Source organism: Schistocerca cancellata, chromosome 1 (genome assembly GCF_023864275.1).
Source record: "Schistocerca cancellata isolate TAMUIC-IGC-003103 chromosome 1, iqSchCanc2.1, whole genome shotgun sequence".
NCBI lineage: Eukaryota > Metazoa > Arthropoda > Insecta > Orthoptera > Acrididae > Schistocerca > Schistocerca cancellata.
The window spans coordinates 299,259,754-299,276,080 of NC_064626.1; the positions used below are offsets into that span (position 1 = coordinate 299,259,754).

The window sequence follows — 16,327 nt, forward strand, 5'->3', positions numbered from 1 at the left end:
TAATATTAGGTAGAAGGAATTATATGACTTACACTTATTGCATGAGACCAAGGACTTGGTTGTCTTACCAATCCACAAAGGAAATGCTACTGTGGTTCTGAACACTGAAGACTACCATCTGAAGGTGTTAAATTTATTAGAAGATGACATGTATCGGAAGCTTAGTTTCAGTCTGACACAGGCCATCATCAGAAAGACAGGAGTTATTAAAGGACTCTGGTTTAGCAGATGAATTGGTGAAGAAATTGATGCCTTTTGCTGCCAGACCACCCAAGCTTTATGGATTGCCAAAGGTATGTAAGGAAAATGTACTTCTTAAGTCCATTGTTGGTGCAATCAGTTCACCCACCTACAGACTGGCAAAACATCTGGCACAATTATTAGCACCAAAGCTGGAACACAGTGAACACCTTGTTGTAAACTCACATACATTCGTTGAAACACTCAAGAAAATGAAAATAAATCAAACTGACGTAGTGATTAGTTGGGAAGTTGTGTTACTTTTTACAGGGTGCCAGTACAAGAGTCACTGGATCTTTTGATCCGAGAGTTTCCACTTGGAATCATCAAATGGTTCTGTCATGTTCTAATGACAATATACTTCTTGTGCCATGACAAAAATTACCAAATGGTTGATGGCTCAGCAATGGGATCACCACTGTCTCCGTCAGTCACGAATTTCTTCTTGGAGCACTTGGAGGAGTAGGCTCTTAACACTGCGACATTGCTTCTATTTTGCTTCCTAAGGTATGTCGATAATACCTTCCTGATATGGCCTCACAGTGAAGATGCTCCAGTGTCCTCCCCAACATTAAATTTATCATCCAGGTGGAGAAGGATGGCAAGCTCTTGTTAATGGATGTTTTAGTTGAGCAGAAGGCAGAAGACTGGCTTGTTCCTTCGGTACAGGAAATGATTCACATTGATCAGCACTTTAATGGCAGTAGTTTTCACTGCCTTGTACACGAGAAAGTGCTCCTGAACACAGAGAGCAGAAACTAATTCTGATGACAACCACCTACAGTCTGAATTGTAGTACTTGAGACATACGCTCAGAGAGAATGGTTGTAACAAGAGAGCATTGGAAACACTTTCAGGTGCCACTCAAGAAGGATGCCTTGTGAATCGGCAGAAGAAGTCAAGCTGGCTGCTTTCCTGCCATACTGTGAGGCAAAGAGCAGCAAGTTAGGATATGTGCTCCAGAGGCATGGACTGAGACCAGTGCTCTGGCCTGCCTCAAGTTATGAGATATGCTGCACCCTGTGACAGACAACATAGCTCTTCATGTGCCAGTGTGTATGGTGTCCCTTGCAAATGCAGCTGCATCTATCTAGGTCAGACAATTTGCACAACTGCAGAGTGTTGTACTGAGCACAAGAGTCATATTAAACAAAGGGATCTTGACAAGCTGAGCATTGCCTGGAAAATGGACACAAAATATTGTTTGAAAACGAGAGTGTTTTAGCTCATGTGTCAACATATTGGGATTCCATTATAAAAGAAGCAGCTGCGATTAGAATGAACAACAACAATTTTAATACAGACCAGGGGTACTCACTTAGTATGGCATACGGGCAAACTTTGGATGTTGACAGGAAGCAACAATGGATGCTTTACACTGGTAGGGAGACGAGAGAAGCGGGATCTAGCATGGCACTGGCCCCTCATGCCACCTGACATCATTTGACCCCACTTTGGGCTGGAGCTGTTATGGGCTACCCAACTCACCTTCTGCGCATGCATTGGTTTGACCCTCTTTGATTGCTGCCAGAGCCTTAAATCGCAATATGAGCGGAAAACCATGGCAGCCGAGCAACAGTGGCTCTACTCGTGACAACGATGGCAGAGGCTTGGGAATTTTATTTCAATTGACGTGGCTTGAAAACCAATAAGATTTTATTCAGGCATACTACTGTGAAGGATTCCAAGAAAACACATCCTTCACTCCCGAAATTCGCCGGGTTCAACGTACAGTAACCTGCTGCCCCAGCATCCTCCACCCAACACTTTCTACCCCCTTTGTTCTGTTACCTCCTCCCTTTTCTCGTCCCCTCACCCTTTTTGTATGCTGCCCTCTGCCAACACAACCACCCATCTTTTCCCTTCCCCACTTCTCTCCTGTTCGCTCCTCATTTCACCCCACCACCTCTCCGAACCAGAGCCCCCCAACGCTGTGAACCAATGGCAGTGTAGTCCCTGTGTGCTCTGCCAGACAGCACTCTTGTCTCCCCCCACCTGTACCCTAGTATCCTCTCCCCTTGCCTGTCCCCTCCAGATTGCTGCTTCTGTTCTATGTGACAGCTACATTCTTATCTGAGCTGCCAGAGATGGCAGTAATGTGTATATGAGATGTACTTGCCTTGTGTGAATGAATTTGTGTGTGTTCCTTTTTCTGAAGAAGGCTTTGGATGAAAGCTAATGTGTAAGTGTCTTTTCATTGTGGCTGTCTGCAGCTCAATGTGCCATCTTTACGTTGAGTAGCAATCTATCTTTTCCTTATATCATCATTCTCTAAAATAATACTGTTTTTGGACATTGTATGGATTATTCTTCTGAATACATCAGATAAGAATAATAAGATTTATAATTTATAAGTTAAGCCTTGAGTTTAACAATAAATTTTACATTTTAATATATTTCACATTTGATAATATATAAAACCAGTGTTACAAGCTTTTATCATTGTAATACAGCTTGTGAATTACCTAATACTAGAGGCTGAAATTATTACAAAGCAGAAGATGTCTGTTTACCTTTAATGAAGGCAAAGAACTCATCTAGAGAATCAACTGGATTTTGTGTTAAAGTTCTTTTCATTTGATAATAGGAAGGGCCGTGAAATTTTTACGAAGGACATTTTCAAGCTCCAGACCAGCATGAAGTGTATATTTTTCCATATAATGCTGCTCTGTGGGTGTATATATGGTGTTTTGACTTTTATCTAGTGCTGTGACATTTTAAGTTTGGATTCATTGTTATCACAAGCAGTGTTACTTTTACTATACAGGGCGAGTCTTGTTAACATGTAGAAACCACTGAAGCAACGTAGATGATGCTGAGACAATTAATTTAAGACACGTGTCGTTGTAGATGTCAGGAAATACCCCAAATGTGGCCGAAAAATGTTGAACATGGGACGTTACCAGATTACGTACCTGCTGTACATTGGCTTGTCGATCCTACCCTTGCTGGTAGCAAGGCCATGCTACAGATGGGGACAGCTGTTTCATGAAATGGCCTCCCTGATCACCAGATCTCACTTCGTATGACTTTTTTGTGTGGGGACACAATACGGATCTGGTGTATCTACTGCCTCTATTGTGTGATGTAGCGGAGCTCCAGGAGAGAATACGGGAAGTGACTGCCACAGATGATGATGCCATGCTGGGATGGGTATGGCAAGAATTCGATTACCATATTGATGTCTGCCAGGTCACTCATGGTTCGCATATTGAATGTTTGTAAAAAAAAAAACCTTTCAGATTTTCTCTTCAAAATGCAATATGTATGACATCTGTACAATGCTTAGGTCTTGTGCAATAAATAATTGAAAGTGTTCCCGGACTTTATGTACTCCCTATATTGACGTCTACAGTCTTAAATTGCTTGTCTCAGAATCATCTACTAAGTGTCTTATGCTTAACTGCTTGTCTCAGTGTCATGTACCTCACTTCAGGGGTTTTGAAAGATTAATAAGAATCACCCTGTATATACACTTATAATGGTAAATATGCCTAATTTTGGAAGCAGGTTTTGTGGTTATTGATATGACACCACATATAATTCTGACAGCTTTTGTCAACTATGTAGTAATGTGTTTGTGTTGTGGCAGCCCATACTTCTATCACATAGTTCAGGTTCTATGAAATAACAAATGATATGTAGCTTCTGACACATACATGTTTTTAAAATAATTGGTAATCATTTTTGGCAAACATGTTTTTAGATTCCTTGTAGGCTGTTTAAGAAATCTTAACTTCATGTCCCTCTTGAGGTTATCCTGGACTGTAATCTTCAAGAATTTTGCCCAGTTTTCCATTTATGCAGTAATATTCTTATGGATGGTTTCATACCAAACTCTGTTTCTAGGTGTTAAATCCATTATTTCAGTTAAAGTCCATTATTGCAGTCTTTGTAGCACTTATAAGTTGATGGATTTCATTGAAATACTGGTCTGTTTCTGTTGTGACAGTGCCACGACATTTAACAGTGCCACCACGACAGTACGCGCAAACGGCGATAGAGGCGCTCCGCAACTCGGCTGAGCGCGGGAGCGCCACCTAGCTACGAACGGCGCCGGCCGCATGTCACGGCACGGCAGTCGAATAAGAGATACTGAGTTGTTATCATGTAACCAGCTATTGTTTCTAAGTGAGTGTGTTTGAATATCCACGCAAATATTGGTGATTAAAGGTTATAACACTTTTTGGTGACGAGGTCAGATATTTTCACTGCGTTGTGGATTTGTGTGTTCGTGACGGGGCAGACATGGAACAGCTTATGCAAGCGCTCATTGAACAACAAACACAGTTGAAGGCTGCTATTCAGGCATTTTCGACATTGCTTACTCATCATCTGTCTTCCTCTTCTCCGCCTCCATTCCCTCCTTATGACGAGGCCGCTGAAGACTGGGAGGATTATGAGAAGCGTTTGCGGCAACACTTCTTGGCTTTCGGCATTGTCGACGCTCCTATGTGTAAGTCGTTATTTCTATCTTGGATTTCCCCATGGATCTATCAGCTGCTATCTTAATTAGCCCCTCTGCGGGAACCTGCCTCTCTGTCCTTCCAAGAAATGTGTGACTTATTGTCTAACTATTACCGAAAAAACACACACGTCGTTGCCGCCCGCGTGGCGTTCTACTGGTGTCATAAACAGCCCCATCAATCTTACCGGGCTTGGGCGGCGGAACTACACGGTCTGAGTAGGAAATGTCAGTTTGTCACGGACACTCATCATGAGTCTTATGCTGATTCAATGGTTAGGGATGCTATTCTACGGCTTGCTCCTGATAAAGAAGTTCGGCAACGTGCCCTACAACTACCAAACCCGTCGTTGTCGGAAGTTCTAAGCATCGCTCAATCCTTTGAAGTGTCTTACGCTGCTGGCGCGCAAATAGACGCGTGGTGTGATGTAGGCGCTGTACAGTCAACTTTCGACACGGACAATTTGCCTATTTCACAGGAGAACGAAGATGTGGCGGCGGTTCACTCACGTAAACAATGTCGCGTTGGGCCGCAACGCTCGCAGCAACAACAGCATCCACAGAAGCAGGTTCGTTATGCACTTCCTTCTTGTCCACGTTGTTTCGTACAGCATGACAGGGCTGTGTGTCCAAAACGTTGGGCCACGTGTAATTCATGTAGCAAAAAAGGCCACATTGCTTCTGTGTGTCAGTCCCATTAAGTTCCTGTCGACGAGGACGAGGCATCGGACATGGATGTTAATTGTGTGCTTTCTCAAACAAATAAGTTGTTTGTTACTGTTTGTGTTCTGGATAAAGACATTCGCATGGAAGTGGACACTGGCTCTGCAGTAACTCTCATTAATTCTCGCACGTATTTGGAGTTGGGCTCCCCTCCCTTGTCTCCAGTTACGCGAAATCTGAGAACTTATAATAAACAGAAAATTCCTATCATTGGCCAGTTTGATGCTTCCACTGCCTACAAGTCTGTTGTTAGGCCCCTCATCTTTTATGTGGTGGATCATGCGGGCACTGAAAACCTGTTCGGTTATGATGCTTTCCAGTTGTTCGGGTTCTCTGTTGATGATGATGTGCACCTCATATCTGAGGATATTCCGTATCAACAGCTGGATGGATTGTGTTCTGAATTTTCGCCCGCGTTCTCTGCTGGTCTGGGTTGTGCCAAGGATTTTGAAGCCCACATTACTCTTAAACTTACACCTCGCCCTAAGTTTTTCTGGGCACGCCCTATTCCGGTAGCGTTGCGTGCACCTGTCAAGGCTGAGATAGACAGGTTAACAGCTTCAGGGATTCTCCTTCCTGTTACCTACAGCGAATGGGCATCGCCAATCGTGGTGGTTTCTAAACCAAACGGGAGTCTGTGATTGTGTGGTGATTTTAAAGCCACTGTCAACGCTCAGAGCCTCATTGACACTTATCCTCTTCCCTGTCCTGAGGAGTTATTTACCAAGCTCGCTGGGGGCCAGTTCTTTTCCAGACTTGACTTATCAGAGGTGTACCATCAGTTGCCATTGGATGCTTCTTCCAAGGAATTTCTCGTCATCAACACTCCTTGTGGGTTGTATCAGTACCAGCGGTTTACCATTTGGCGTCGCTAGTGCGCCGGCCATTTTTCAGCGGTTTTTGGAACAGCTCACGGCTTCCGTTCCCGGCTGCATAAACTATCTGGATGACATTGTTGTCACGGGGGCCTCCACTGAGGAGCACCTTCGCAATTTGCGTTCACTGTTTCGGGTTTTGCATTTGGCTGGGTTGAGGTGCAATCTGGACAAGTCACAGTTCTTCCAACCCTCCATTGTGTATCTTGGTTTCCACTTGTCCCGTGAGGGTATACTTCCTCTACGTCAGCACGTTGCAGCCATTAACGCTCTACCCCGGCCGTCTACGGTCAAAGAACTTCAGGCGTTTCTAGGCAAGATTGCTTATTATCACTAATTCATTCCATCCTCGGGGGCGGTAGCTCATCCTCTGCATTAGCTGTTACGAAAAAACGTCCCTTTCTGTTGGTCCGACAAGTGTGAGCAGGCTTTTGTCCACCTGAAGGCTCATTTGCAGTCGGCAACTTGTCTTGCCACATTCCGTCTGGGTCAGCACTTGGTTCTGGCGACTGACGCGTCACAGTATGGCCTAGGGGCTGTTCTCACCCATCGGTATGAGGATGGGTCAGAAAGACCCATCGCCTATGCTTCCAAGACCCTCAATGATGCGCAACGACGTTACTCTCAAATCGAAAAGGAGGCGCTCTAAAAAAGTTCACCGTTTTTTTGTATGGTTCTAAGTTTCACCTCATCACCGACCACAAGCTGCTGGTCTCTCTGTTCAGCCCATCAGCGTCGCTTCCGGATAAGGCAGCTCACCGCCTGCAACGTTGGGTTTTATACTTGTCTCGTTTTCACTATGAGATTCACTATCGCCCCACGGCCCAGCACGCCAACGCTGGCGCATTGTCGCGATTGCCGATGGGCCCCGACTCGGTTTTCGATCGTGATGAACTACTCTGTTTCCACATTGATGAGGAAGAACGTCGTGCGGTCGAGGGTTTTCCACTTACAGGTTCGCAGGTCGCGTCGGCTACTGCGCAAGACCCGGTCCTGCGTCAGGTGATCGGTTTTGTTCAACGGGGTTGGCCGGACAGGACCCAGGGCCGGGCGTCGGATCCCCTTCGCAACTACCATGCCTTGCGCCTTCGTCTGTCTGTTCGTGATGGTGTTGTTCTTCTGGCCACGGATGGCGCATCTCCAAGGGTCGTGGTGCCAGCCTCTCTTCACAAAGATGTTCTCAAACTGTTGCATGAAGGCCATTGGGGTATTTCTCGGACTAAGTCCCTGGCCTGCAGGCACATTAATTGGCCCGGTATTGATTCAGACATCGCCCACATGGTTGCTGCATGTGGTCAGTGTGCTCAACAACTGGCTGCACCTCGTACAATGCCCTCTCTGTGGCCTGATCTGGCACAGCTATGGGAATGGGTGCACGCTGACTTTGCCGGCCCCTTCCTTGGTACTTATTGGCTACTGTTGATTGACGCCTTCTCAAAGTTTCCATTTGTTGTTCGATGTTCGTCACCCACCACTGCGGCGACTACGCCGGCTTTGTCCAAAATCTTTGTGCTAGAAGGTCTTCCATCCACGATTGTCACGGACAATGGCCCTCAGTTCTCTTCGCAGGCCTTCCGTGATTTTTGTACTGGACAAGGGATTCATCATGTTCCAGCACCGCCCTTCCATCCGTAATCGAATGGGGAGGTTGAGCGCCTTGTCCGCACTTTCAAAAGCCAGATGAAAAAATTCCTTTGTGATTTTTCCACAGATGACGCTCTGCTGCAATTTCTGAGTTCTTATCGCTTCACGCCACTGGGTGATCGCAGCCCTGCTGAACTCTTGCATGGCTGCCAACCGCGCACTCTACTGCACCTGCTTCACCCTGTCAGGCCTTGTGCTGTGTCCCCTAGTGCGGGAAAATACTTGGTGGGCGCCGACGTGTGGGCACGAGGATATGGATCTTGCCCTAAATGGATTCCAGGGTGGTCAAGGCTCTTCGCGGCCGCCGGCTTTGTGAAATACGTACGGATGATGGCATGGTTGTTCGCCATTATGACCAGATGCGCCCACGAGTGGTGGCCACGCCGGTGCCACCGCCCCTTCCTTCGCCTCCACCAGCCCGAGAAGCCAGTCCTGTCGCTGCTGCCGATCTACCGTACGTGTTGATGCAGCCGCCGTCGCTACCGTTTCCGAGTACGCCGGAACCGGCCCCAGTCGCGACGCCGCCTTCTCCGGGACCCATCTCACTGGAGCACACCCCCCAGGTCCACGACACCTATGGATGCTTCTCCGGAGTTTTCACCCATCATCTCGTCCAGGAGGCACGTTCCACGCACGAGCTTCCGTCCTGGACATTTTCGACCATACTCTCGTGTCTCTCCGTGGGATCTTCTTGGGGCCTCACAAGAGGCCATGGATGTCTCTGCACTGTCCATGGCTCCAAGGAAGTGAGTGTTTTTTTTTTTTTTTTTTTTTTTTTTTTTCAAGGGGGAAAAGTGTTGACAGTGCCACGACATTTAACAGTGCTGCCACGACAGTACGCGCAAACGGCGATAGAGGCACTCCGCAACTCGGCTGAGCGCGGGAGCGCCACCTAGCTACGAACGGCGCCAGCTGCATGTCACGGCACGGCAGTCGAATAAGAGATACTGAGTTGTTATCATGTAACCAGCTATTGTTTCTAAGTGAGTGTGTTTGAATATCCAAGCAAATATTGGTGATTAAAGGTTATAACAGTTTCATTAATAACACAGTTACACAGTACCTCTAGACTTTTTATTTGCACATAATTGATGTATTATCTTCATACAGTATTATTATTATTATTATTATTATTATATTTTTTTAGAATCAGGAACATAGTACTTTATAACATTAACGTGAATCAATAAATGAAGGTATTTTGGCGTGGAACCATGAGGTACTGCATATTTTATATTAATAAGTTTGGATTTGAATGACCCACTGCTTGTTTTAAGCAACAAATATTGTTTCCTGTTGCTCATGTATGACTTCATTAACAGACAGAATTTGCTCTCATACTCAGATTCCATAGAAAGTCAAGTAATATGGAGATGATACACAATAAGATACCTTTTCTAGATCGAGGAATACTGCAATAACATATTCTCTGTTCTCTAAGGCAATTATTATTTCCTCTGTTAACTGTGCTGCAACTTTTGAAATTCTCAGATATTGGGTAGTGTTGACACTGGAATGTAATTAGTCTAGTGTAAATAGCCTTCTCAATTCTCTTAGAACATGTAGGTAAGACTGAGATTGGGTCATTATCTTCGGTTTTAGATTTATGAGAGGGTATCGTACAGTTCTAATTATCACCCTTAAAAATGGGTAGTCTGTGTTGATTTTTTGTTATTAGTTCTTCCCTATATAGTCACCATCCAGATTTATACATTTTTCTCGGCATTCCTTGACCTTCCAAATGCCTTGATCAAAGAAGTTTGCAGATTTTGCCGTAAAACACTCTTTTACTTCATTAATGACGTTTTGTCAAATCGACGACCATGCAACGAATTCTTCATTTCTGGTAACAAGAAAACTTGGTGAGAGGCCAGCAAATAAGGTGGATGCTGCAATATCTCAAAGCAACATGCCCTTATATTGTCAAGAGCAAGTTGAGATGAATGAATGAGATCAACATCTTTGGAGAGTGTACCACAGTGTTTCGTAATCAGGGCTTTGCAGTACTAGAGTAAAAGATTGCTGTAGCATCTGGCAGTGATGATTTGACCCACGGAAAAGTAATCTGTGAGGGTGACTCCACAACAGTCCCACAGAAGTTGAAAGCATGACTTTCCAACCTGACTTTTGCACTTCGCTCAGCTATCAGGGACATGTGACCAGTTTGTAAATTCTTTTTGCACCTCACAATAGATCATAAGATTAGCAGTCATTTCCATAAACAGCTGACATCTCATCACGCATCCCCCAGGTACTTGTACCCTTCAAATGTAATCACTTCCGACATTCACCGTGGGGGGAAAAAAGGAAAATTGACACAATTAACTGAAATTTTTAGCGTTATGCACTGGGTGGCCAATGATAAAACTGAGAAAGTTTTTATCAGTGTAGCATAATTATTTCAGGATGATAATTAGAACCTTCAGTACCCACTCGCATCATCTTCTCTGTAGATTGATGATAGTTGCTCTATTTTTAGATAGTCTGGGAAAGTACTTTATGTAATTAAATCATCTACTGCTGTGGCCATATTATCAGACATGGTATATAGGTATTTGGGTGTAGTTCTTTTTATACCATTGTAAGTTTTTTAGCATACTACTGAGATTTTCAATATTTTAATCATGGGTAGTTCATTTTGTCACATTTTTTTGTTTTTGTTTTTGTTGCTGACAATAATTATTTTCAGCATCTATCAGCACCTTAACACAGTGGTCAAGTACCTATAAATAATACTTTAAAAAAATATAACTTAAGAAATTGTGTAAAAGGCCAGCATGTCACCATTGTTTTTCACTATACTGTACTTTAATTGTAAAACTGACTCACTCTGCATAATAGCAAGAGGTCCCTATTACAATGAAAGGAACACGCAAATAACTAACCCTCCAATGAATTATCCATTGCTATTGTTCTGTATTGTTACCGGTATTCTCAAGCAACTTACTGCATCAAAAGGACCACAGCACATTGGAGTGGCTCATGATATTAAACTATATTCTGTAGACTGTAATAGGTATGCATATCATATCATTTTCTCTGCTGTACAAACATACAGTTCCATAATTTTGTCTGTGTGTATGTATACATATAAGCAAACACATAGGTTGTATAATTAATAAATGTGTGTCGGGTTTAAATGCAGCAGAGGTGCTGTAGGAATCAGCTTTAATTGAATGCTGAGTCAACAAAAGTGCTGACATATATTTCATAGCCATGAAAAAAAAGAAAGTCTATTGCAATGAAATTTTACGTGTGTATTATAAACCTCATAGACAAAAAATTTGTCGCGCCCAAGACATACCTCACTAACACTGTGTAATATGACCTCTAGCCTTAATAATGGCCTCAAACTAGTGAGAAAGATGATCCACTAGTTTCTTCAGGTATCTGGCTGATGCCGATCATTGGTGATTAGATCCAATACAGCTAGAAAACCATGGGAATGTTGATTCGTTAAAAAATTGGTAATAGTCTTAATGTCTTATCCTCTCTTACCTTCAGAACAGTTGTGTGCTTACTGTGGTGGTCACGATTATTCTTCCATATGTACATTTCATGGAATTATGGTCTGTGATTAAAATTCGTTGAAATTGGTAGTATAGTATATTTTGGCTGTTTCTTGCTTTTTTGTTCCCTGACCACATAATGTAGTCATTTGTTCTTGTGATCATATTTTATGTCTTTTTACAGTTTCTTTCTTTGTTCATGTCTTTCTTCTTTGGTTCTGTTCAAGATCTTCATCTTTGTTCGTCCACATGTTATGCTGCAGATAACAGTAGCTGTGCTCAGTTTACCATTGCAACATGCATATGCTTGATGACTCTATGATTAAATCACTTCCTGTTTGAGATCAATTTCAGTTAATTACTTTCTTGTACATACCTGTTCATATTTAACTGTATCCCGAGCATCATGTTTCTGTCAGTGTAAGTACCATTCCTCCACAAATCAAGTTAGTTATTATTCATCTTCAAAATTATTCACAATAAATTATTGCTGTTGATTCTGATGATGACAAGACGCTCCACTTATTCACTGAGAGCATAACATATACAGATGTGATCCACAAGACAACATATGAAAAACTGCAAAATTAAATTTTTTGAAAAATGCAAAAATAGATATTCATTAGTTTTGCAGCATGGAACTCCACTTTCGCTATAACATTCCTTGGCTATTTTTTGCTGATTCCTTCCCATGTCCCTCTTTCCATTTCATTGCCCTGTTGCAGACAGTGTTCAAATAATTGTCTTCTCCAGTTTTCAACCAACCTACCACCATGCTGTCCCACAAGGGAGACTATGTCAATAAAAGTTCAGTAAGTCTCAATGGTGCACATTGAAAAACCATTAAATCTGAGACAACAGACAGTTTTATTTCATTTATAAAGTTTATTCAACTGGTATGAACCTTCACAGGTCTTTTACAAAAACTCATAATGAACAAACTATACATTCTTCGCATACGACTGAGTGCTGAAAAAATTTTACTTTGTATACAAGATGGAATTATGTCATTTAATTTCTGTACATGCTCCTTTTTATGTTGTGTTGACTTATTATAAAGAATTCAACTAGTATTGTGTGATGTTTTACAGATAATGTATTTCTATGTAAAACACTTTAATAGTCATTAACTTGAATACTTAACGCTGAAAATGCTATATTATAGTGTACACATGTTCTTCAATCACAAGTTTAAAAGATTCTTTATCCTACACAATGCCTTACACTTTTCATTCTCTATATTACTCATTTTTTTGTCTAAAAGATAGTTTTACTAAAAAAAGATTTTGAAAACAACAAATCACTTATTAGTAGACTGTAGACATTAGAATATAACACAGACAGTTCGTGTCTGTACTGAATTGGTGGCATGGAACAAATGCTCTTGTACTCTTGTGACATATACAGGTTGTATCAAAAAGAATCATCTGATTTGGCATGTCTATATTTCTGAAACTAATAAACATGTACAATGAATTTTGTTTTTTGATGAACCAGAAACCTTTTCATAGGTGTTCAATATGCACCCTTGAGATACGCGGCATGTGTCAGTGTCATATTCAGATTGTTCCAACATTGCAACAAGCATGTCTTGAGTTACAGCTTCCACAGCTGCTGTTATGAGAAGTCTCAGTTCATTAATTGTTGTTGGTAACAGAGGCACTTAAACAGAGTCTTTTATAAATCCCCCAAAAAATAATCACATGTAGTCAGGTCTGGTGACTTTGGAGGCCAGTAATGTAAGGCTGAATCATTTCGTCCAGTGCGACCAATCCATCATTCAGTAATTCTTTGATTTAAAAGTTCCCGCACTTCCTGATGCCAGTGTGGCGGTGTCCCATCCTGTTGGTAAATGAAGTCATTTGAATCAGTCTCCAAGTGTGGGAAAAAAAGTTCTCAAGCATATTGAGATATGTGCTAACTGTAACAGTGTTCTCAACAACAAAAAATGGACCATACACCTTTTCCAATGAAACTGCACAGAACACATTAAATTTTGGAGTGTCCCACTTGGAATTGTTCATGCCACTGTCTAATGCTCTGTGCTGTAGTAGGATTCACACCATGCCTAGTATGAAACACACGCTGACACGCACTGTGCAAAATGTAGAACACAAAACACTTCCTGCTGTCCCAACATCATTTTTACTAGAACTGTTGCTACCTAGCAGTAACCATGCAAAACTTGAAAGTTTGCATTTTCCAACAGTATGTTGTCCACACACATGTCACATAACGAGTAGTTATGATTTTTTTTTTTAAATTGGATGATTCATTTTGATACACCCTGTATTTAACATAAAGTTTGATGTTCATAGGATGAGTATGTGTCACATTGGCCAGAAAATCATGCGCTGACTACTGTATTCAATTCTTCTATTTCTCAGATGATGTTTTGCAAAAGTATAAATATTTATATCTTGTTTCACTGACATTTTGTTTCTTTTATAGGGCTTCCAGTAAATGCCACCTACACATTTGAAGCTCCACCATTAGTAGCAATTGCTACTTCATCAGCACCTAAACCAGTAAAGAGACTGTTTGTTGAGATTCTTTTAGACCATGGTGCTGATGCTGACCATCCTGTTCCTTGGTATGCATAGATGTACATTGTTTATAACTGGAAGCCACATGTATTTATTATAATTAAATCAGGTCATGCACCTTGCAGTGTATCCTCAAAATTTATGCATTTCCCGCTACCTTCCCTCGTTTTCATGGCTTAATATGTGCACCACTATAGTTGGAGTCACCAATGATGGCAGTGAGTTTAGACTTGTTCTGCACATGTATGTCATGCATTCTCTGACAACAAATGACCATTCAGTAGTGTTCTCACAGATCTTCTGTTAATGTTCTTGCAAATGCAAGTATTAAACGTGATCATAGCAAGTTATACAGTGAATTTTTATTCCATTTTTTGACAAATGTCACAGCTGATGGTGGTGGTGAGTGACAAATTATGCATGTGCAAGTGAGGGACACAATTTACAGTACACGTGGTTTCTTCAAGCACAGAGCACGTGTATGCAATTACCACAACCATTGCGTGGAACCAGCACCAATGCAGTCCCCATCCTTGCCTCGTGCTGTGTGAACCGCCATCATTTGTGGATTGAACTATAGCAACCATTGAGTCCTATGCAGCACTGAACATTTGTACACCTGTAGTCTTCCAAAAGCAAACCTGCATATTAACTGCTTTATCATACTGTATAGAAGTCATATCAGAAAACGAAATGAACACATACTAAAATGTGATTTAACTTTTCATCAAATTCTATATTAGTAGATCAAAATTAAAAGAAATCCTTTTTGTTGCTAAAATGTTCTCATAGTCTGATATTTTAGTTTGGTATACAAGTGTTGTACAGCGGAATAGTCAGATCAAAAGAGCTTGTATAGAAATACAATAACATTACAGACCAGTATAGACACTGTGTACCATACAGTGTTGGTCATTCTTTCCTGTGTTTGTAGAACTTGCCTTGCATGTCTCTTATATCTTCTGTAACCTTGAATTGCGATTGAATCACATTCTGACTTTTCTACTCTCTCATTATTTAACACATGTTATCATGTAGTGCTTTATCAATCAAATGTTTTCTGTAGGTGTACTATGAAAAAACTAGTGATTGATCTCTTAATCAACTTTTAAACTTGATACTCTGTATAAACATGTTTAAATAATATTAAAGTAATATTTAAAATGAACATCACATGTCTTTCTTCTTACAGTTTTGTGGCACAGCTTTCATAAATGACATTTTGTTGTGAAATAACCACACCAAGCTGTTAAAAGTTTTTGATTTATTACTGTGGAGATGATCATTAGGTCGAAACCAGTTGCATCATAATAAAACAAAAACTTCCACCAGCTTTTTGTTTTACAAGAAAATGATACATGTCTATGATTGTTTCTGAAGGCAGTGTGAAGGAGCTGTATACTGTCAGATTTAACTCTAATGTCAGTTTTCTTCACAGGCGTCAGCGTACACCTGTGCCAGCAGCCTTGTATTATGCATGTCTTATTAACCCAGAAGAAAAGTGGTGAGTATACATGCTCTTCTGTTGACACCTCCTAGCAGTAATTTATTATATATTTTTATTGCTTTGGGAAAATGAATGCAAGTGAGGTTGGTGGAGTGGGAGGAAAGGGGGACAAGGAAACAGAAACGGAATCAAGTTTTAGTTGTAGAGAACCTTACTGGCTCTAATTTCAGAACTTTTTTGACAAAACTCAAAAATGTGTTAGCTTCTGTTTACAATAGAAAAAATATATATAGTACTATATGAGTAATCTAGCAATGTTCTTTAAGAATTCTAAATAATAAGGAAGAATTTGAGCTGTAATTCAGTGTGAAACATAAGCACAAAGTAATATTTTCATTCATGCTCCCTAGGTTGATCAGTTCTCACAGTACTGAATCACTAATAGGCTTTAAGATAATTACATACAGATTTTCACATTGATGAACATAGAACTAAAAAGAAGTGATGGTATTACGAGTAGGAAATGTCAGCCTTTATGCAGTTGAGTTACTGACAAAATTTTTGGAGATTATGACCAGTGGGAAAGTTTTCTCCTACATCTATATCTACAGCTTGTACAGAAATTCCCGTTACAAACTTCAAGGACTTGTTGAGGGGAGTGAGTACATAATACTTTGGATAGGATCCCATTCTCAATGCATCCATGTCTGCTGAGGGGAAGAGAAAGCTCTCAAGAGTTGCTTGTCCTGGGTATGAAATAGGGTAGACAGGGTGACATATACTACATCAGATGACCACCTAATGTCACTCAATTTCTGGCTTTTTGTGAGACTTATTCAATGCCTGGGCATCTCCGATACAGTAAACAAGTTTTGGTA

The 16,327-nt window shown here is 41.4% G+C and overlaps 1 protein-coding gene across 4 annotated transcripts in view; it reads left to right on the top strand.

Moving 5' to 3' along the window:
- Window positions 1-16,327, top strand: part of LOC126171962 (ankyrin repeat and SOCS box protein 3-like) — a 255,336-nt gene that overhangs the window by 166,321 nt on the left and 72,688 nt on the right. For all 4 annotated transcript variants that reach the window (XM_049920840.1, XM_049920841.1, XM_049920843.1 and 1 more), the window contains exons 9-10: window positions 13,908-14,049; window positions 15,441-15,506. In XM_049920840.1, the coding sequence (XP_049776797.1) occupies window positions 13,908-14,049; window positions 15,441-15,506 (208 nt within the window). The remainder of the gene's footprint in view (window positions 1-13,907; window positions 14,050-15,440; window positions 15,507-16,327) is intronic.